General features: G+C 37.6%; 1 protein-coding gene across 3 annotated transcripts in view; it reads right to left on the bottom strand.

Moving 5' to 3' along the window:
- The window catches only part of arhgap29a (Rho GTPase activating protein 29a), a 30502-nt gene that overhangs the window by 5378 nt on the left and 3021 nt on the right, over nt 1–22103 (bottom strand). The window contains exons 3-18 of one of the 3 annotated variants that reach the window (XM_088402446.1): nt 11401–11544; nt 8230–8326; nt 8061–8133; nt 7030–7090; nt 6524–6664; nt 4923–4987; nt 4733–4843; nt 4553–4633; nt 3534–3716; nt 3310–3447; nt 3041–3210; nt 1978–2102; nt 1709–1822; nt 1371–1463; nt 1126–1289; nt 392–580 (exon numbers count right to left, since the gene is read on the bottom strand). In XM_088402446.1, the coding sequence (XP_088258572.1) occupies nt 392–580; nt 1126–1289; nt 1371–1463; nt 1709–1822; nt 1978–2102; nt 3041–3210; nt 3310–3447; nt 3534–3716; nt 4553–4633; nt 4733–4843; nt 4923–4987; nt 6524–6664; nt 7030–7090; nt 8061–8133; nt 8230–8326; nt 11401–11544 (1949 nt within the window). Of the gene's footprint in view, nt 1–391; nt 581–1125; nt 1290–1370; nt 1464–1708; nt 1823–1977; nt 2103–3040; nt 3211–3309; nt 3448–3533; nt 3717–4552; nt 4634–4732; nt 4844–4922; nt 4988–6523; nt 6683–7029; nt 7091–8060; nt 8134–8229; nt 8327–9102; nt 9368–11400; nt 11545–22103 lie in introns of those variants that run through there. The other 2 variants (XM_088402445.1, XM_088402447.1) reach the window with 2 other exon arrangements.

A 22103-nucleotide genomic window follows, 5' to 3' on the forward strand; every position in this document is an offset into this window, starting at 1 on the left:
AGTTTTCCGTTGTTTTCTTTATATTGAGCATACGAAGAAAATTAAGAAGCTAGCGTCCATATATAATCATAATCTATCATAAAAGGAGGAAAATTGCCTCATCTGCTTTATTTTACGATTCTTTTCTTTTACTGCAAAACCAAAATATCACCACACAAGGGATTTGAAAATACCGGTAATCAAATACGTTCCTCAATGTATCCCATGTGATAAACAGCCAAAATAAAGTAGATCTGTACATGCATGAGAAATCTTTTGTGTTATAATCTTGCAAGACTTTGTCGTACAAAATCTCATCCCATCCCTAATGATTAATCATTAAGATCGTGCTGATTTTTACAAAATGTGAATAATGTCTGAGATACTTTTTTTTTTTTTTCTTGGTAAATACCTTCACATTGAGTGCTCTGGTCTCGATCTCCGATGTACATTTGCGGATGATGAATGGGATGCCATCCTGGCTGTTCTTTGCGGTCTGCATGAAGTCCACACCAAAAAGGTGAAGCTTCCTCTCAAGCTTTTTATGACCACACTGAATAGCCAGGCTCTCCAGGCACTTTTTATGGCAGGCTAATGAACACTGGAAACACATTGAAACATTTGAAACGTCATTTGAACAGTTTCAATTGCTGAGCCATTCCAAGAACAAGCACTTGCATTTTTCCGTCACATACTTGTCAAAGCACCTAAGCGGTATTACATAACACACCACATTTCAGGAGAGAACATTTCCATGACCCTTTCTTCTAACCCTTTGTTCGTATACAGTTTTCTAATAAATATCAAAAGAAATCTGACCTCAAATAAAGCAGTAGGGTGCACACAGAGGTGATGGGCTTTTTAAAGACGGATACAAGGTCTTTAATGTCCACTGGCTATGCCCCATAATTGAGTCAAGTTGATTAATTCTAGCTCCGTGGGGATATGTGGCCATTCTTAACTTTTTCTTTGGATATTCTAATGAGTTCAAGGGTGGTCATTCTTTTTTTTCATCAATAGAAGTGCTATTGCGAACCTTTGGCAAAGATCAACTGGAACACTATCCACACTCAGGAGTCCAAAAGCTAGCTGTTCATGTTTGAATTTGCTTTTACATTATTCATTAGATGGAAAAGAAAAGTTTACCTCCTCGCACTCTGCTCCTTGAAACACCACCAACCCATCACACTCTCGACATTTGGAGAGCGCTCGAAGTTTTCTCAGCTTGTGCGTTTGTGCAGCTTTGGACATCTGTGTGTTTCGGAAAGGACGTGGAGAACTGGCGGCCTCGATTAAAAGATCACTTAGACCTGAAATGGGAAAAATATAACTGAATACTGTGCATAAAAATGTGACTAAATCAAAATTTGCAACTGTTTTGCTTGACACACCATTATCAGATGGAGATTGGGGCTCATCTAGGTCATCGGCAGATGACATGGTGCCAGTAGAGGGGGATCTGGGTAATCTTCTTTTAAAATCTCCTGAATAGCAAAACAAGACACCATATGTAACTAGATCAAACCAATTCTGGCCAATTTTCTTTTACTTACAGTTGAACTTACAAAAGTAATCCTATTAGGGATCATATTTCTAAATAATGTACCTTTATCATTTTACTTTTATTGGGGTAGTTTAATAATCTTTAATCCCAATAACTTCTTATTAAAAATAAGTATTTATCATCCTTTTGATGCCATCAGGAAAATAAATGTCTGGGTCGCTTCACCTGGACTCGCAGTGGGCGAATCCATGGATCGGGACTCGCTGCTCCCTCCTACACTTTCCGAGTCGCTGCACATTCCACCACCCTGACTCGAATTCCAAGAACGAATCCGAAGTGCTGCATGAAAAAGATTGTTCCGACGTGAGTGATGTTGATTACTTCCCAAAGGGCAGACTTCATGTGATTTTTAAGAATTGTTTTTAACTTCAACGTGTCTAACCTGTTTAAATCCATGAATTTCAATAAAACCTGATCTGCAGAATGTACAATACCTAGGTTGTCAGCAGTACTGCTGCTGGAACGCCGCTCTGCAATCTTAGATTGGTGAGTGACGTTGGACCCATCATTCTCGTCAGTACCAAGGAGGTCAGATGGCATCGATCCTTGTGATAGGTTACTATGGGAAGAGTGACTGCAAATTATTTTGTGCTGGTTATGAGGCATTCTGGTAGAAATGACCACACATTGAAAGTTGTATTGTTTTTACCATAAAACATTGAAAGTTGTATCGTTTTTACCATGATAAAGGAAGAAGACTGAGTTAAAACGGGTTAAGAAAAGCAAAGGGTTGAATCAATTTTTTTCCCAAATAAACCTTACTATACTTAATTGTTAAAAAAACACTACTATACATGAACATTTTAAAAAGGAAGATTAGAAAATATAGTACATAAATTGATTTACATTAATACTTAACCATTAATTACATAAAAATAGTAACAAAACATTACAGATATTTTAAAATAAATATACAATAAATACCATTATGCATTGATAAATGCATAACTACAATTTATATGTTAAATTAGCATTCCTGAAAAGTCACTACATTTAAAACAAAATAACATGAAAAACACAAAAACACATTACAATAAGTCACAGTGAGTAACTGATCAGATTAGACATCCTAATATGGGCTAAACTTTCAACCCAGTGTTAAGTTAATTGCACATTCCACCATAAAGAAGGATAAATATAGACGCTTAGATTGAATTTCAACATTCAACAATGGTAAACTTAATAAGACCACAACTTAAAAAAAAAATTGCACGATGGTTGAAAAGAATATTTTACTTTTCTCTCCTCAAAAACAGTCCATCTCCTAAAATAGCGGGTTATTTCCACAGGAAGCACCGGCTAGCCCAGTCCTTTTGCAATTATTCTAGATAAGATCATTTTACCACCAAATGCTACAAAGTTCAGAAAGAACACTCAAACAGAAAAAGTGCTGACATCGATGCTGTGAGGGAAATTTAAATGAAAACAACACCAGTAAAATGGAATATAAGAATGAAAAATTTTGCAACTGTTACTGAAATGATACAATGATTTTACCCTGTGCTTGATGGAAAAGATGACTCCAAGTACTCAGGAGGTAACCTCCGGACATATTCAATATAACGTTGCCCAGGCTCATACAGTTTGGCATTTTCACAAAGACTCTGGTGGTTGACTGGAAGTGAAACAACCTGGGCTTGCTGAAGCTGGAACCAATTGACTGTGACCTTGAACAGAGAATGTCAGTCAGAATACTTATCAGGCGCCGATACTATTTTCAACATGTCAAAATAAACATAGTTGAATAAAGAAACATTTGCACGTACAGCTTTAAGAGTAAGGTCACATTGGAAGACCATCTTTCGGAGCTGAGTGATGATGTCACTCTTAGTTTTGGCCAGATCGACTCTTTTTTCCACAACATCATTCTGACAAGCTTCGCAGTGTGCCTTTGCTTCCTCAGCCTGCAAAAGAAGGAAGATGAAAGATTCTCACTTCAAATTTGAAAAACGCTTAAGAGGGTGATGACAAATTCATCTACTTAACCAACCTTTTGGTAGGCCTCCTCTTCCAACCTGCGCCGCTTTTCTAGTTGTTTTGCAGCCGTTGGTCCGGCGACTCCTCCGATCTGCTCCCCCTCCAAGCGGCTGGTAGATCCCTTGGCTTTTTCGTACTCCTCTTGACGCTGATCCTGCAGCATCCGAGCCTTTTTCAGAGCGCTGTCGGCCTCATGCTTTTAATGCAAAGAACATTTGCGTCAAAACATAAAGAACAGTCGCAGTACTAATTTAAAAAAAAAATCACTTTAATTATTTTGTGTGCTTGACTCATTCAATCCTAAAGACACATTTTTATGTTTTTTAGAAGTCCGGCCATTCAATCCCATTTACTTATTTTTGTGTGTGTGTTTTTTTTTAATTGTTTGGCTGAAGGATGTCTAAAAGTGGCTGGTAATATATGGATTGCACATTAAAGTACCTTATTTTCCGGACTATAAGGCGCACTGGATTACAGTATAAAGTGCACCCTCAATTAATGACATATTTTAAAACTTTTTCAATCACAATAGAGTAATACTCAAAGTGATAACAATAACAACTCAAATAATAACTCTAAACTCTCAATAGCATAATAACTCAGTGTCAATATGACCAACCTTGCTCAACTGTAAACACACAAAAGAAACAGGTAAAGCTTACTTTATCAGTTCATTCCCCATCTACAAATCCCAATCTCGATATTAATCCATATATAAGGCGCACCTGATTATAAGGCGCATGATCAGCTTTTTTTTAAAAAAAAAAAAAAAAAAAGGCTTTTAGGTGCGCCTTATAGTGTGGAAAATACGGCAATCACTTACTTTATACATTAAATAATTAACATTTTAAGCCTCTTAAAAACTTTTAAGTACTTAAGTACCTAAAGAAGGTAATCACTTACTTAAACAGGGATGTCTGGACTCTTGAAAAAAAATCAAAATGTCAAAATGTGTCTTTGGGATTGAATGGGTTAATATTCACAGAAGTCACATATTTACCAGAATGCCCACATAAACGTCAACAGACTTACCATTTTCTTTTGTTCTCTCTGCCACTGCTCCTTCATCTCTTTTCGTAGTTTGTCCAATTCGTTTTTTCGCGTAATCAGAGGCTAGATTAAAAATAAATTAATACATAAAAACACTCTATGTTAGTATAGTGTCCGTTATTCACCTACAGTCAAGATATTGAACAGGCTTTGTGAAATTACCTGCATAAATTTGTTGCTTTGGAGCACTGCTGTGGTGTTAAGTACAAGCTTGCTGTATTCAATATCATTTTTGAAAGCAGCCATGTAGATTTCACGGAAAGGCATGAATTCCTTGATCGAAAGAACAGACAAGAGGTGTTGGTAAAACAGACAAAATGCATCTAAAAATAGATGGAAATTCTTGAATCACCTGTTGACTGGCAAGAGTCTTTGCAGATTCAGCCATTTTGTTGTAGCTCTTTGCCAACTCGATATCTGTAAATAAATCCAATATACTGTGACAATAATAGATTATCACCTGGCTCTTTATTTGGCAACTGTAAAGTTAAAAATGCTTGTAAAAATGGCACAGACAAACAGGAAAGACAATGGAGACGTTTACTTAAAATAAAGGAAAGAAATGTCCTTGAGTCATTCATCATCAAATAAACCATTAGCCACAGAGGATGTGTTAAATAAACATTTTGTCGTTTTTTCCGATAACAAATGCATTGTACCACTTCACAGAGGGCCCTGTGTCACCATGCTGACCGGAAGAATGACTAAGTATGACAGTGAAACCATTCATTAACTACCTCACAGAATAAAAGTTCACACGCTGCATTCCCAGCCTTGAATGATAAACCTGAATGCAGCCCAGTTAAGGTAACGGTGGGAAAAAATGATCACAAATTGCTCTACCTTTTTTGGGGGTCCAATCACAACACATGCTGTCAGGATGCGATTTGTAAAATCCGAAAAAAAATATAGTGCAGGGTGTCATGATAGAACAATCCCAACGTGCCACATTTTTTGGACAACAAGGCACACTTGAAATACTTTAATTATCTCAAGAATCAACAGGCATCTGATGATTAGGTGCACCTTATATATGGGCTCTTAGGTTTGTTGTCTCAAAATCAAATGATTTGCTTATTACGTTCATCTTATGGTCTGAAAGTATGAAACTGTTTGCTGCACTTTCCCTCTATGTGCAGTATGCACCATAAAACCCAATGTAGCTTATAATCCAGTGTGCTCTAAATAAGGAAAAAAGACCTGTTCATTTAAACGGTGCCTTATGATTTAGATAATAAGGTAAATCACTGGTAAATATTCATAGAGAACTGTCAACCTATGACTAAATTTTGTTCTTTATTATATGCAGTATTCTCTTTGTAACCCACACAATATATGGAAATATTAAAAAAATAGAACCGTCCAATGAGATTACATGCTCCTACGAATATATACGATTTGTACATGTAAAGGAAATTACGTGCTATGTGCACCTTATAACCTGGCTTGGCTTATAACTCAAGTGTTTATTTAGACTGCACCTTTTCATATTATAATGGTATATGTTCACAGAGAACCATATACATGTGTCTAAATTTTGCTCTTATGAATAGGCATGATTTATTTGTAATGAAATTATGTGCAGTATGATTGCATGATTTTCTTTATGGAGAAATTGGTTTTAAAAGTTCATTTTTTTGAACATACCCTAAAATCAAATAATGAAAGGTATAACCTACTGTATATTCTCTTAGAACTCTGAGCTACTCTTGCATTTTAAGACCAGCAGTTTGCAAAATAGGAAGATGAAGCTAAAGATAAAGACACACCATAAAGATAGAGATCCAACCATATGACTACCTTAAAATGTTTATGGGCTGGCTATCTACGGTATATACAGTGCCCATCATACTAACTATCACTCAACAGAGGCACATTTGGGGTTCTGTGAGGCTGTGGGAACATGAAACACTCATAATAACCTGTCCAAACCACAATCCTTCCTTGACTCACCCATATTGAGACGCTTCTCCACCCACCCCAGCACTTCTTTGGTGTACTTGGACCAGGCCTTGGCGTAGCGAAGTGCTGACTCCACCCCTTTGTCCTGCTGCTGCAGCGTCCTATCCACCTCTTCGACACGAAATGGCAGTCCTGTGACAATCACAGGAACTGCACGAGGGAGGTTGTAAAAGATGGACTTATGGATGACTGCTAAAGCTCCTTCTCAACACTTCAGACACATGCGTTTAGCCATATCTGTCGACTGTGAACTAACAGGCATAGCCCACACTGACCTTGAGTCAGAGGCATACAGGCTAAAACCATTTAAAGATAATTACAGCTAACTGTGTAATGCATGGATTAATTAGTCATCCACCATTCGAGCCACACAGCTGCATCTCAAGTGCAAACTACAATAAGCAATAAATCAAAATATATTTAAAAAAAAAAGCTTTCTCAGCCTAAATGTTATTGTGCAAAAGCAAAATACATTAGGTTAAGGAGAGCTGTCTTACCTGGCGGATCATCTTTCTCAGAGCCGGATCCTCCAGATTCCACAGGCAGGTTGTCAAAAGACTGACACCAGATAAAAAAAAAAGAACAACAACATAAGAAAACAATGTTTTAGAACAACCAACTTACAATATTCATATACACAGTTGGGTTGCAAGGCAACACATAGCATCATTATATCATTTAGTGTTGTTAAAGACCAACATTCAGGCACTGTGAACTCTATGAACCAATAAACTCTACTGTGCTGGTCAATCATTTAAATCATTTTCCTTGACAATTCAGGCCAGGAGGGCACATCCTGGTTGTAATGGACCTATAAATGCACTAACCTCGTACAGATAACCAACATTCATTTTATTGGATGCCTATTGTACAGCAATCATTCTAAACATGTGGTTGCAGGTGACAGTCACTATTAACCATTAACAGGCTTGATTGATATGTATTTCTTTAGGCTGGTTATGTTTTTTCGCAGAAAAAAAGATCCTGATTAACTGTTTAATCTAAAACTGTTTAATCGTTTTACCGCGTCCCTCCCTTTTCAATGGTGTCAATGAGACAGGCTGGCTTGATGTCTATTAGTAAAAAGCAATGCAATAGGACATTAATTCTTGTCATATGCATTTGGGTTACTAGTAGTTGAATACGTTTCATATTTAATGAATTGTGACTTGAGGTTGTGGATAAAATAGAGACATCCAGGCCAATTGGTAGCCTCACATTGCTCACCAAAGCATTGCTTGTAAAAAACAAAAACAAAAAACAAAAAAGTGGTTGTATTAGCAAAACATTTTACTGTATGTATTAAAAGATAAAGAGTGATAGTTTGGTTTCATGTGTAAAAATGACACCAATGTTACTTGTATATATAATTGCTGGGTATATAAAAGTAAAAATAATCAGCTAAGAAAACATATGGTCGATTATATTTGGCCCGATGCTTGAAGGGCAATCATCGGCCGATATAATAGGCCATCTGATTAATCTGTCAGGCCCTTCTACTTACTAGATTATTTTGTACACCACTTACCCTGCTCGTCTTAGTTAGGGGGAGCCCTAACGCTGATCCATTCTCTACATCTCCCATAAGGAAGTCAGACACTCTGTGAAAAAAATGTTACGTTTTAAAATGTGAATACATTTTGGGCAGAAAAACCCACAATACCTTGGTATGCGGAATCATCATCAATGATACCTACACATTGCCAACGGTGAATGCCAATTTGTCAATTGCAGTGTAGACGTCACTCAGAAGACAATCCTTGTTCTCTTCGTTCACCTCCTCAAAATTCACTTCTATAAAATAGAAATGAGGTGAGATTATATTCAGCACATTGCCGATTTCCTGTATAGTTTCCACTGATCCGCTTTAATTTTCTTGCGTGAGTCACCACCATTGTATACAAAATAATGTGTACAGTAGAGGTTGTAAGTTGCTGTTTCAAATCACAGTTCTGAGCAAACAAATTGTGAAGTCCACCAGAAGCATCCAAAACAACATTGTATGTTGACGCTGAAAGGGCAAGCAAAGACCAACTGTATATAAATGGGTCGTAATCGGGAAATCCAGTAGTTTCCTGCTCAAGTCAAAACACGTTGATGACTGAAGACAGAATAGGGGAAAAACACCACTGTAAATATGGTTGTAATCAGACCACAATAACCTTCCTGTTCTGACTGTGCAGAGAAAAAAATAAACTGGATGTTCAGAAAGCAACCCCAATAAATCAGTGATGTAACTGCCTCTTGCTTGAGGAATTTCTGTCTTTCCTTTCATTGGAACAATGGATATTTCTAGCGTTCAAGACGAAAACTAAACAATTTCCCATAAGCGATTGGTACATTTCCATATTCTTTTTAGAGGTTTCTCTAATTACTCAATTTGAAGCAGAAAAAATATGGTCACTGAGTGACGTACCCCCCCAAAATCTAATCATTTATAAACTGACAATTAAAATGGTTTCTGAAACCTGCAAAGAAGCTTCAGACACTGTGACACCCAACCATCGCAAGAAGGAGCTCAGCAAGCTTTATCAAAGACAAATGTGCTCAAAAAAGCTATAAATACCTACCTGATCGATATTGGAGTTCTCAACTTTGATTCTGTTCAATAGGCAGTCCTATGTTGATAAATTGCGCCGATCATTGAATTAGATAGCTTGCGCGTCCTTCCCATTTTGCACGGGTCGTATTATCCTCAACATAGTTCAGTATTTAAAAAAAAAAAAAAAAATCTCAAGGTGAAAAAAGTTTGCTCTGATTTGTGGATGAGGCCTGACAATTCTCTTGGAATGACGAACGATCTGTGGGGTCCTGGGAACAGCGCGTCGTCACCATTGAAAGCACGCAACTCACTTATGCTCTTACATTGCCTCTGCTTGTATCCAACCCCTAACCCCTCGACAGGACATCCTGAGCCTTGTTGGAATACAATGGCAGTACTCGCACAGGCCCCAACCACTGGTCCAAATGCGGAAGTTACATCATTGTGAAAAAATGGTATTGTTTCAGTGGAAAAGCACAACACTCGCACAATTCAGTTGAATCCAGGTATCCGTGCAGTATTCTTTTTTTTTTTTTTATTATTACCATAAACACTAACACGAGGCAACCAAATGATGCCTTCTTCTTTCAAACCAGGCTTAGTAAAAAACAAAAAAACAAAACAGAATTCTGAAAAAAATATGTCAAATGTTTATGCTCTAAAAAGAAAGAGGTAAATAAGAGGGAAAACAGGAAAAAAATAAGTTGAATATTACAAAATTAAGCGTGTTTTGTAATTTGTAAATGTAGTGCACCCTACAGAAAACAAAAACAAAAAAAGGGATTGCCATTATCTAATGGTACGTTACACATATCCTGTAAATTTTAAATAAAATTATCATTTAAATGATACCTCTCAAGATTTTTAGAATTGGTGTCTGTATTTTGTATGTTACTTTCAGTTAACATCTTATTTTACCCCAGTTTAATACAATTTTTTTAGCCCTCCCGGGAGTAGAATCTGCAGCAGGCAATACTGTATGTACGTATCCTGCAGCAAACTACGGATAAGACAAATGGTTATTCATACTTAAACATGAGTAATTGAAGATGTATAGAGTTCCTTATGTCCATCTTCTCCTTCATCTGTCCAAGTTTTATGATAATTCAAGCTTTATTCAATTCAATATGTCATCTTTATTTAAATAGAGTTTTTCCAAGAAGTCACGTTAAGGAAGTTCTATTTACATTTTTTTTTTTAATTTAAGCAAATGGAATCAGGTATTTCAAGGTTTTGGTCATGTGAAGAATTAAGTTTGCCAGACGATATTTGAGAGAACAAAGGATGGAAAAAGGATCGCTCAGTGGATTTCCCTCTGGCAGATCCAGAATGAGAAAGATACCTTCTATCACACATTTTATCTTCTTGCACATATACTAAATTTGGTGTAAGTTGGTATGTTAACTGTAAATCTGATATGTGAATCATAGTGGCAACATGAAGAACATGTTAAAACCCAAAACCGGGTTGCCGCAAGACAAAGGCGCATGTTAACTTCCTGTTGGCATGTAAACCCATCAGGTGATGGGAAATGCCTTAATAACACCCCAAATCAATTTCAGGCTAAACATAGCTTCACTTGATATTGTTAGCTGGAAGTGCTATTTCCTTGTGTTTCCAAATTATCGCACTTTTTGAACGCAAAAAGTACCGTAATAATCACAAACTACATAATATATTGAGAATATAGAGTATATAGAGAAAAGGAGAGTGACCTATTTGTGGCTTAAGTCACTATATTTTTCGGACTATAAAGGCCTAGATCCGCACCAATCCGATGTCAGAAGTCGGTAAGAGTCTAGACATTAATATGTACAGTTTGATTTGTTAAGACAACCCTGTCCAATCGTTGAGGCAATTGGCACGACATTGGGGGAGCATTTTCAGTGTATTCAACATGTTGAATCATCATTGGACCTTCCCTACATTTGATTACTCTAGTTGTTAGCTAGCAAATGAGCGCACTGGGTGAAAACAGGAATGAAAGGGTTTGCTTCACTTGGGAGTTCATAGTGAGCACAAAACAGAGCAGTAAACATTGCTGGTTTTTTTTTTTTTTTTTTTTTTATCCCGTTGATGGCATGGAGGGGTATGAAAGGTAGTTATAGTCATGTAATTTTCATCATTTTTATAGCATAACGTACCCACAATTCGGCCAACACCTAGTCGGATTGGTTTATCTAGGCCGCAAGGAACAATTATAATACTTAAATTTTAAAAAAATCTTAAAAAAACAGGTTATTGACACTGTACCTTACATATTGGGGACTAATAGTCCAGAAATAAAGTATTAGAACTTGGTGCAACAAAGATATAACACACATACCTTTCACTGCAGTGATGACGGTTCCAGCTGAACTCAGGATATCAACTGAGTTGAGGCTCTGGTGTTTGCTGATGACAGTCGTCAAGACTGCCAGCATCTCCCCGAGACGTTCGTGAACTGCTCTGTGGAGGCTCGATTGATGCTCTGTGAAGTCACAAAGTTGGCAATTTTAATGCAAGGCATGTAAATTACATTGGATTTAAATAGCGTTAAAAGCAATGTGGGGGTACGCTGGTAATGCATTGCAAAACAAGGACTCACTCATTCAAGCCGTGGTGCACCATGTCTGCAGAACGAGTAAAAGCCTTAATAACATATTTGCGAACCAGGAACCATTACAAAAAACTGATGACTGGGATTCCCCCCCAAAAATTGATCAGAGCCCAGATAATTACAAATCTCCCATCCAATAAACAAATGGTGTACCCATACTGCCAACAGGATCACGACATAACATTCCGGCTTTGCTGGTTTAAAAGGTGGCCATGGCAGCCATGTTAGACGACTGCCATCCATTCACAGCAGTTGTGGTCAACACTAAAGCAGTCAATGGTCTGTCTAGGCAACAAGGCCATAAAGAAAAGCTGGCAGTGGGATTGCACTGCGCTCAGTAACCTACATGGAAAACTCATACCTGAAAGCCAAGTGCATAAACACCCACGACCTATTGTGACCTTACTACAATTACAAGTTTGCAAGTCTGTTAATCAGAAGCCCCTTTTTAAACAGAAATGATGAGGTAAGATGCCTAACAGCACAGCCTGTAAGGGTGGGAATTGATGTTCTGCAATGAAGTCAGCAAGATAACGGAACAAAGCTCATGTCTGTATAAAAAGAACAGCTGACAACTCTATGCTGTACTGTAATGCAGTCTACAAACCCGATTTCCCAAAGCCTGTGGAACCTTTATTGCATATTGTACTGCAGGCTACAGAGAAAAAATGCATGTCTTGGTATTTTTGTGAAATCACAGAACCCTACAAAATCAGTTGCACAATTACGTGTGGGTTGCTTACAGTCCATTTTCTGCACCCCCCCGCCAACACAACAACATCCAACTGACAGCCAAAGCCACATTTGATCACCCCAGGATTACCTCCTCATGGTGAAAGGGATCAGAACGACTTTAGCTGTCACCCATTTTTCCTTTTATTCATTAGCTCTCTTTTTAAAGTGGAACAACTAGTGCAACCGGCGGGGCTAATACAGCTGGGTCTGCGTAGACATATTTACAATGCTTGCTGAGGTGACCCGGAAAATCAGCCCAACAAAAGAGTATGTGACACGTTCCTATCAGAGGGAAAACCAGGTTTACAGGAAAAATATAATAGCTGGAAATCAGTCAGTCATTTCAAAGAGGGTAAACCAGGTTTACAGGAAAAATGTAATATTTGGAATTCAGTCTGTTGCTTCACAGAGGTTAAACCAGGTTTACAAGAAAAATATAATAGTTGGAAATCAGTTAGTCAGTTCAATCGACTTAGTGGTTAAAAAATAACTGAGATTTGAACAACTGGGCCCCAGTAGTTACCATCTCTTACTGGGGCCTGGAAACTTAAAGCCAAGCAACTTCTCGTGATAACTTGGCGTGTCCAGCCACTGGAGGCTTAATGTGGACAAATTTTCCTTGTTCAAACCAAATTCAAATCCAATACAAACCCAATTCCTTGTTCAAACCCAATTCAAATCCAATTCAAACCCTCCTTTTTATAGCTGTCATTTTTTTTTAATCATTCAAATGTGCATTCCTATCAATATACTTCTTTGCTACATCAAATTGACATTTAAATGTATTTAACTTTACAAGGAATTCATAGCTGATGCCCAAGTACATATTCAACAATGCTTTCAAATTCGGTACAAAATCTTTAACAGTGTAAATAAAAAAGCTGGCATGATTCCCACAACCAGACTCTTTAAATTTCAAATGAAAATAATCACAAAAAGGTACGGCTTGCTGCCAGTGATTTGCGCTGGCCAAAAGCTTCGCTGCAGGACCTTTAGACACTCCTTCCCCATAGCAACCACGTTCATTCATCTTCATCACTTGTCATGCACAGCTTCTTCAACTGCTGAGAAACTAGTAGATGACAAAAGCTTCTTTTTGTTTTAACTGGTAGACTCATAAAAAAAAAAAAAAAGATCTTTTGAAGTGGGCTTGTGGCTAAGATAAAACAGACCAAAACAGATAGGCTTTTTCTTAATGTTGGGTTCGATATTAATAATGGATTTCTTATTTGTAGAATGCATAGATTAGTGTTTGCAGGTTAGGTTTCATTAGACCATCTGTCGCAATAATACATATGCATAGGGTCAAAGTTTACACTGCTTCAAGCCTTAATTAGCCTTAGTTAAGGTGGTGAAACTAAACAAAATAGCTCATTCCTGAAACAAACTTTATAACCCATTCATGGAACTGAATCCCCAGAATAGGAGGCATAAAACTTGAGGTTTATTATGGACTACCATAAACAATGAATGCCCAGAAGATAGAGGGGTTTCCTTTAAAAGGTCTCATGGGCAGCGATCTTCAATGACAGATGTGTGGCCGTCCTAAATTGAGGCTAATTAGCAAGACATTATGGCTGTGTGGACCAGCACAGCAGGGCACCAAATCAAGTAAAAAGACTGATTATTTAACCCAAGCACTGCTTTTCAGTGAGAAACACAAAACATAGATAACTTGTTCCCAGAAGGAAGGGTCTGTTTCAGGCATATCACACAAATTTAGATTGGGCAGCTTGTTTTAAAGAGAGGACGTTAAGTTTAAAGAGAGGTTCTGGGAAGATCCTTCTGTCCACAGTCCACAGGGAAAATCAGGGCTTGGAAAAGAGACTTGTTTGAGAGCAGAAAAACTCAGCATTGTCCCTGGGGCCACTAGCAAACAGTGGGACGGGCCACCTCATGGGCTCGACCACATGAAGCGTTTATGGAACAATAAATTGCAACAGCAGCCTTTTGCTTTTCACAGGAAAGGAGGATTGGAGTATGTGTGTCTGTCTTTGTCCATGGTGTGATGGTTTTTGGTGGGAGGATGGTTAGGCATGACAGGGGAGGAGTTGTAGCAAGTACGGGAGGGAAAATATGAAAGGAGAAGGGGGTTGTGTTATTTGGGCTGGATCTCTTCCTTTGGGATTTGTCCCAACTTTACCCCTTGCACAGCACATCCCCGCTATGAGAGGAGTGAGAGACATTCCAGGGCATAATAAGGCCTGGTGAATGAAAGCTATGGCGGGATCAGACCTTGAGCCTGATGAGAAGGAGGCCGCGGATCAGGAGCTCCTCGTAGGCTGCCAGAAACACATTGCCAGGCTTTTACTTCATTAGCGTCATGGAAACCCAACATTCCAGCCTCTTGTTTGGTTGTGGGGATGGGAGTTGCAGCGAGGGGCGGGGGGATTCATAATGAAAACATTGTCAGATAATTCACCATCAAAATGACAACATAATAATACGACATTCCAATATATCTCGAGAGCCTGTTTTCTCAGTTTAGAAATCTGTACCCTAAATTTAGTAATCTGTACCCTCATTTTACTAATCTGAACACGCATTTTACTCAGTGTGAAGTGAAGAATTTGTTTTCCTCCGCGTTTTTCCCAGGACCTGTCTCTCCCAGTGAGGAAAGACAGATATCTTTTAGATATCCCTGAAAGCTGGCATTCCAGCGATGCTTTTAGCTTTCTTGAAGAAAAATACAGATCCCCCCACCATGAAACCTTGATCTGGCAGCTAAACTGGTCAAGCGTTCGTGCTAAAAGCGCATGCTTGTTCCTTACAAAGTCTATTGTACGCTATAGAACATCAGAAGAAGAGGAAGCAAAGGCGGTCCCTTTATAGTGCACCTGTCAACGGGTATGACAAGGAGATGAGGGGGCCGAATCTCAACTCAGGGGCTATTTGGCTTTGCTGTCATCCTGACCATGATTGAATGGGCTGAGTGAACTTGAAAGCATACCTTCTTACCTGAGTTACTCTCATGACTAATAAAGTATTTGAGTTACACATAATCTTAATAAAGCATGGATTTTTTTTAAAAGGAAGCTTTGATGTTTATGGATGATATGTGGGCTCTACAAGCTAATAATGGCCATGTTTGCCCCATAAAGTTTGCTGACCAAGAATTAGAAGTGATTCTGGGAAGGCTGCATGGCTTGTCAAGCTCACTCACACATCAATGGACCTAATTTCCTTCGTTGCCTTTTTAAAGTCCAGTGAGACCTCATTTAGTTCTCACAAGACATTATGGACTCTGGTTGGCCCTGGTAATGCTTCACACTTAATTTGTATACCTTAACATCAAACACACTCTTGTCTTCCCACTAAGTAACAAACAGTAAGTAACACAAAAATAGAATGTATAGTTTTGCTTTATTCCCCTATATCACTTTCACTGGCTTTAACATCTCATAATGAGTATGAGGCTGACGTTGCACCATGGAAACAATATCTAGAGAAAATGAATTTGAATTACATTAATAAATTGAAGTTGAAATGGTTTGAATTCTGCAAACTAGACATGCAAATATACAGTATACATTTTTAATTCATGTCTTTAGAGATTTTTTTCAGTCTGAATTGTGATTGAAATGGCTTGAATGATCTGAACATGGTGAAGTTTGAATAGTTTGAATTGGACAAGTAATGTTGAGAGGAGTGACTGGAAATTTTGAGGAGTGAAAATTTTTGGAGTGTGCAAAATGTTGGCATGTTGATAAACCTCCTCAAGGTAAACTGAATGAGAATGAATGGAAAATAATTATTGCAGGAAGTTAGGCCTCATTGGGAATTTTTGTAACAGCAATAGACAAATACAGTCTACTATTACCAATCCCACACAAACAGTTATATGAGGTCATGTTTTTGTTGGAAACATTTGCAGTTCGGGGTGGAAAAAGCATGAACCCTGAGGCAAACGGCAGCTTCAAGAGATAATCGGAGCCAGGATTCAGCCACCTGTGAGTCTAATTAATGTGACTAAAGTGGAGGTATTTTTCACAGTTTTCAATTTTCGAAAAGCATCGCCCAAAGTGAACTATTTTTTAAAATCTTTTTAGGCCATATGAGCAGTGTGTGAGCGGGTTTATGTATTAGAAAAACAAAAAACAAAAAAACAAAAAAGTTCATTCCAGTAGAGAACTATTTTTGCTTGCAAAATGATGCCTAAAACCTTTCATGTACCTCTGGTAAAGCACCACAAAGTTATCCCTAAAAGAATTGTGTATCATTTGTCAAGTTTCTAATCAAAAAATCCAATATATTCTATTTCAGCCTTTCTCATGATCTTGTTAGCTTTATTTACTGTATCATATTGCAGGAAACTACACATTTGTACCACTTTTCTTTCTGTCCAACTCACATTTTTTCACCCTCTTCCATTCAGCCAGTTCTTTTGTTTATTGAAACCCCTAATTCCTTTCAGGTGAGCATCGAAATGTTAAGCAGCTTTTGCTCCGGAATTGCTCCATAGGGCAACACTCTTTGCTTTAACATGAACTTTGGAATCCCATATTTCACATCTGTTCTGAGAGTACTGTGTATTAGTCGTCGGAAATGTAATAATAAAACCGTAGCTGCATTTATTTTATTTTTTTTCACAAGGTTGAGAGCCATTCAAAATCACTTAAGTATATCAACCCTTAATTTTTGTCATAAAATTCAGTCTAATACTTAAAATTACAAGAATATTTTAAAACCACACAACAGAGGGACATATTAAGGGATTCAAAATCACTGAATAGGATACAACTTTGAATATGATGTTTCTAAACATGTACAGTTCTTTCACAGATGATTTTTTTTTGTGTCAAGTCCCCCTTTTTTTTTTTCTCCTCAAGTGACAAGTTCGGGAATACTTATTAAAATGTGTAGTAGACAAAGCAACTTTAGGAAGAAAAAAAGAGTACTCATAAGTATAAATCTGTCTCAGGAGGGCAGGAAAAAAAGACAGAAAGGATATTTCCTTTGGTTCCAAGCTAATAGCAGTTTACAAATCAGTTGCAGTGCAGTTAAACTTGACAAGTTAGCATGTCATTGCCACCTGTATACAACGGCGCTATCATTGTGTACACAATGTACAATGTCTGATGATTCTGAAATCAAACTTGTAGTGCTTCGTCCAGTGTGACGTGTTTCCTTTGAAAAGGACAAAAAGGATGTCACAAAACATTAGGAATTAATCCATCTGGATGGATCAAGTTCTAGCATCGCATCATATAGTTTACAACAAAAGAAGTGCATTTAAGAAGAAGCAATTAATGTAATATAATAAATCCTTTTAGCCAGGTTAGTTAGCTAGACATGTATGCTATGATTAAATCAAGAAGAAATTTTGTGCGCATCCAAGACAATCTGAGATTATCTTTTTTTCCGCATTAAAAAAGGACAATTTGGATGATTTACGCTGGCTTAAAATACAAGCATGGTAAAAGAACCATAAAAGGAGGCAACAAGCTGCTTGCAGTACTTTACAGCCGATCTCAGAAAACCCAGTGGGATAGACTGTCTAAACAGAAGAGACTTAGAGCATTTAAAGAAAGTCTGGAATGGCTGGTGGGAAGCCCAAGTAGGGCTAATTTCACATCCAAATCACTGAAAACATTTTTAGGCTTTCTGAGGACCAACATCAGTTTCCCAGAATTCTAATACTACTACAGATATAACACCAAGATATAGAACACCAAGATATAACAATCAAAAAAAGACTATAAGGCGTAAGAGATTACAAGACACAGTCTCAATGAACAGGTCTATTTTCGGAAATGTCCTTACTTAGGGCGCACTGCGTCATGAAGTGCACCTTATAGTCAATATACAGTACGCTATTATTCATCATAGGTGTGCTAGGTGTCCATGTTCATTATGCAACACCTGCGGTAAGGTATTCTAGCAGATAATAATTAACTCAAGATTCCTCATGACTCAGAGCAAATAGTTCAGTTGACATGGGACAGGGGAAGGAGATATATGAGTCATGCACATACTGTAACATTAACAAATGAAGCTTTGACAAATGATGATGGCATGTAAAATGATTAAAAGTTCATTTTATACATTTTCTAAAGAATATTCATCCATCCTGTATCGACACTCAGGCATATCAGAGTTGAAAATTGCTGAGTCATTGGTATGATTCCTCTGATGCAGAGCCAGTTAACCTCACCCAAACTCATCTTGGTATGAATGTACTGCATAAAAGAATGCAATAAAACTAGGGTGATCAATGCGTCAATCACAATTGTGTTAGTGGTAGATCACATGACGAAAACAAGGAGGTTAAAAACTAACTGCAGATGCACAAATGTCACACAAGGACTCCAGGACTCAGGTCTCTCAAGACCTCAAGTAACTAATTAAGAAAATAAAAAAGCTTCTAACCATTGTCACGATAATGATTCTGGAAGAAACTTCAAAATAAATGCCTAAGTCCATTTGTGTCATATATTACTTGTTATGTTATAATGTATTTTGAAGTATTGACTGGCATCTGCTCAACGTTTGGCTGTTTGGCTTTAATGGAGTGGATTGAGAGACAGTGAATCCTCCCTGTTTATTTTATTGCACTTCTGTTACATAAGGTTTTAAAAAAAACTGATTTTGTCCTATCTCCCTATTTATTACTGCCCGGTAAATGTGTCTATCCTGCCTGGTCCATTTTAAGCTTTGTTTAGCGGTATCACTGCAAAAGAGGAGCTACTAATTTATTATACCTCCCTTCTGTGATGTTTTGGACCCGCTATCCATTGAATGAGTAAGATAATATTGCTAATGCTCATTAACATGCGTTCTACTTGCTAGTGGTCCTCAGCGGCCCGTAATTTCAGCATACTGGTAGCACTCTGCACACCGAACCTAGGGATATTAGTAAAGAATCAAATGTACCAATGTGAAGCTTTTTTTTTGAAGGCAAGTTACTCCAAACCGGCACAAAGCCTTTTTGGACAAAAATAGAACCCTCAAAACAGTGGCCTGTGAATCTTGATAAAACAAAGACATATAACATTTTCTAAAAGAAGTAACTTTTATACAATTTTGCATTAAGTTACTTTGTGTGTCAGTTCATTTCCTCTTAATTCTAATAAAACAAATAAACTGCTCCTGTTTTGGCATAAGGAAACAACAGATTACATTTGCTGCAACTTGAATAAACCCAATTATAAAATCTCATGCACCCCGGAATTTGTCTTTATGGACCCTCATCTGCATTTCAGTATAATCAAAATAATTTGATTCTATTTTGTGTTGCTTAATAAAAGGACGGAGAAACAACACCCTACTTTCAACTTTCCATTGTCATTGCTGGCTGGTTCAGTTTTTACGCTTGTGCGGTTGACATGAAAATTGGCTATGATTCCGCTTGGTGGAGCTTGACAGCAAACAAAGGGGCACACCTGTCTTAGTAAAACAAACAGTCTTGTAGAAAACTCCCTAACACCCACTACAACTCCCTAAATCGCCATAGGATATGAAAATAAATAAATACGTACATCTCCTTCTGGCTGAATGACACCCCGCTAGAGCCAAATGTTTGCTTCTCAAATATGATTGAGTGTTTTGGAGAGCCTATTCACCATCAAATACAAAAGGGCGAGAGACCACCCCCACAGCTCATATGGTCTCATGATGTCCTCTGTGACCCCGGTGAGGACCAACCTCTAAATAATAATCTACTCCAATTACTGACACGTCCTTCACAAGTGTGCAGTGGACTAGGTCACAACCTTACAAAAGAATGTAAATGTGTGAGATTTTGGAGACAAAGGACAATTCTGCAACGTTGACGTGACACAAGTTGAGTCACATAAACAACTTCTGAAGACAGAATTAAGTCATCTATGCGTCACTGGCAATAACCACAAATTCCACCGTGCAATAATAACCATCTAAGGATGCATCATTATTCAAAACAAACCTAAAAATGTCTTATTTGGTGCACATGACTGAGGAAACCCCGTGGGGCTCATTCTCACAAGCCACAGCTATTCTAGACTTGGGAAAGTATCAATTTGCGCAAAACAAGGCTGTTTTACACGAGTGTGTGAGTTTGGGGATGCCGCCAGGGACAATGTGTGTCATGCTCACGTCATTGACTGTTAATTTAGCAGCAAAGACGACCTACAGCAAAAAGCTGAGTATTGCTTTGCACTGTGTGGTAAACAGAGGAGGAAGGAGAGTGGGGAAAGGAGGGGGCTGATTTTAGTCACTTTCAGTGAGTGACCACAGCAATGAAAGGTTTGAACTTTAGTGATGCAGCATGCGGACAATATGGTCATAAATTAAAGAGGGATTTAAATCACTTCCAAACACAAAACAAGTTGGTGATTCCCAGCTAAGATGTCTCTTAGTATCTATGTTAAACAATGAAACCTTTAAGACGTCTATCACAGATTTATGGGGGAGGACAAAGAGAAAAAAAAAGATGGCAGGATTGTCACTTTTACCCAAGAATTTTTACTTTATTCTTAAATTAACGTATTTATTCACAAAGTTCTGACAATAAAACTGCTAATTCTGAGACAGAACTCTGACTGTAGAGCAGTGCTCCTCGATTATATTTTGCAAAGCCCCCCCTCGGAAACACTTTTCGTGACCCCCCCTCCCCCACCACTCAATGAGCTGATAATAAATACGAATATTTATAAAAAAAATTGGATTACTAAACCTTTTTAACATTATCATAAGCAAAACACAATATAAATCAACTTTGAACTACTGTTAATTATTTTTACAGCGTTTATACGGGTTACAGCTTAGTCGAAAACTGAAAAAAATCACCAAGTGCATCAAAGTGCCTGAAACTAAATTAAACTAATGATGAAAATTCATATTATTGCATTTACACTTCACATGACAAAAACAAAGCCTTTGACACCCTTGGGACTTAATGTGAGAAGTTTTGGAACAAAGTCAGAATCCTGGAAAAAAAATAGTCAGAATCCAGAGAATACACTCCGAATATAGTGAGAATTCTTAGAATACAGTTGGAATTTGTACTTTACAGTGAGAATTTTGAGCTACAATTCAGTGAATACAGTCGGACTTTAAAGTGAGAATTTATGAGAGTAGTTAAAATTCTGACTGTAAAGTGAGAATTCTGAGAGTAAAGATAGAATTTTGTCTCAAGTGAGAATTTTGAGAAATGTGACAATTCTGAGAATAAAGTCTGAATTGTGACGAGTGAGAATTCTGACAGTAGTCAGACTCTAAAGTCAGAATTTAAAGAGAGAATTCTGAGAATAAATCCAGAATTCACAGACTTTAAATTGACAACCCTGAGACAAAAGTGAGGATCCTGCCAACCTTTTTTCCCCTTGACTGGTCCTCTTTCATACAGATCAGACTACAATGAGAGCCAAATGAAAAGTTGTTCCTTGATGACTGCATTAAAAATAAGAGTTAAAATTGCATTATATGCTATTTTCAACAGTTACCAACATCTAGAACATTACGCATTTACAGCACAGTCTGATTTTTTTTTTCAAAATTTTTAAGGACTGCAGGCTCACTAATTACTACTTTTCTAAAAAGCGAAGGGTTTTCTTTTCAACATACGAATCAGGCTCTCAAATCTGTCATTTCCTGCATTTAGCTAAAAGAAGCCCTAATACTCAGTCCCATGTTAGCATCTACTACCAAGTGACCAATCATTTGTTAGAAAATCATTAGCGAAGATTGACATGCATATATGCACTTCCAAGTTAAAG

The sequence above is a fragment of the Hippichthys cyanospilos genome, chromosome 19 (genome assembly GCF_059441005.1).
Source record: "Hippichthys cyanospilos isolate Australia breed blue-spotted pipefish chromosome 19, RoL_Hcya_1.0, whole genome shotgun sequence".
In the NCBI taxonomy this organism is placed as follows: Eukaryota; Metazoa; Chordata; class Actinopteri; order Syngnathiformes; family Syngnathidae; genus Hippichthys; species Hippichthys cyanospilos.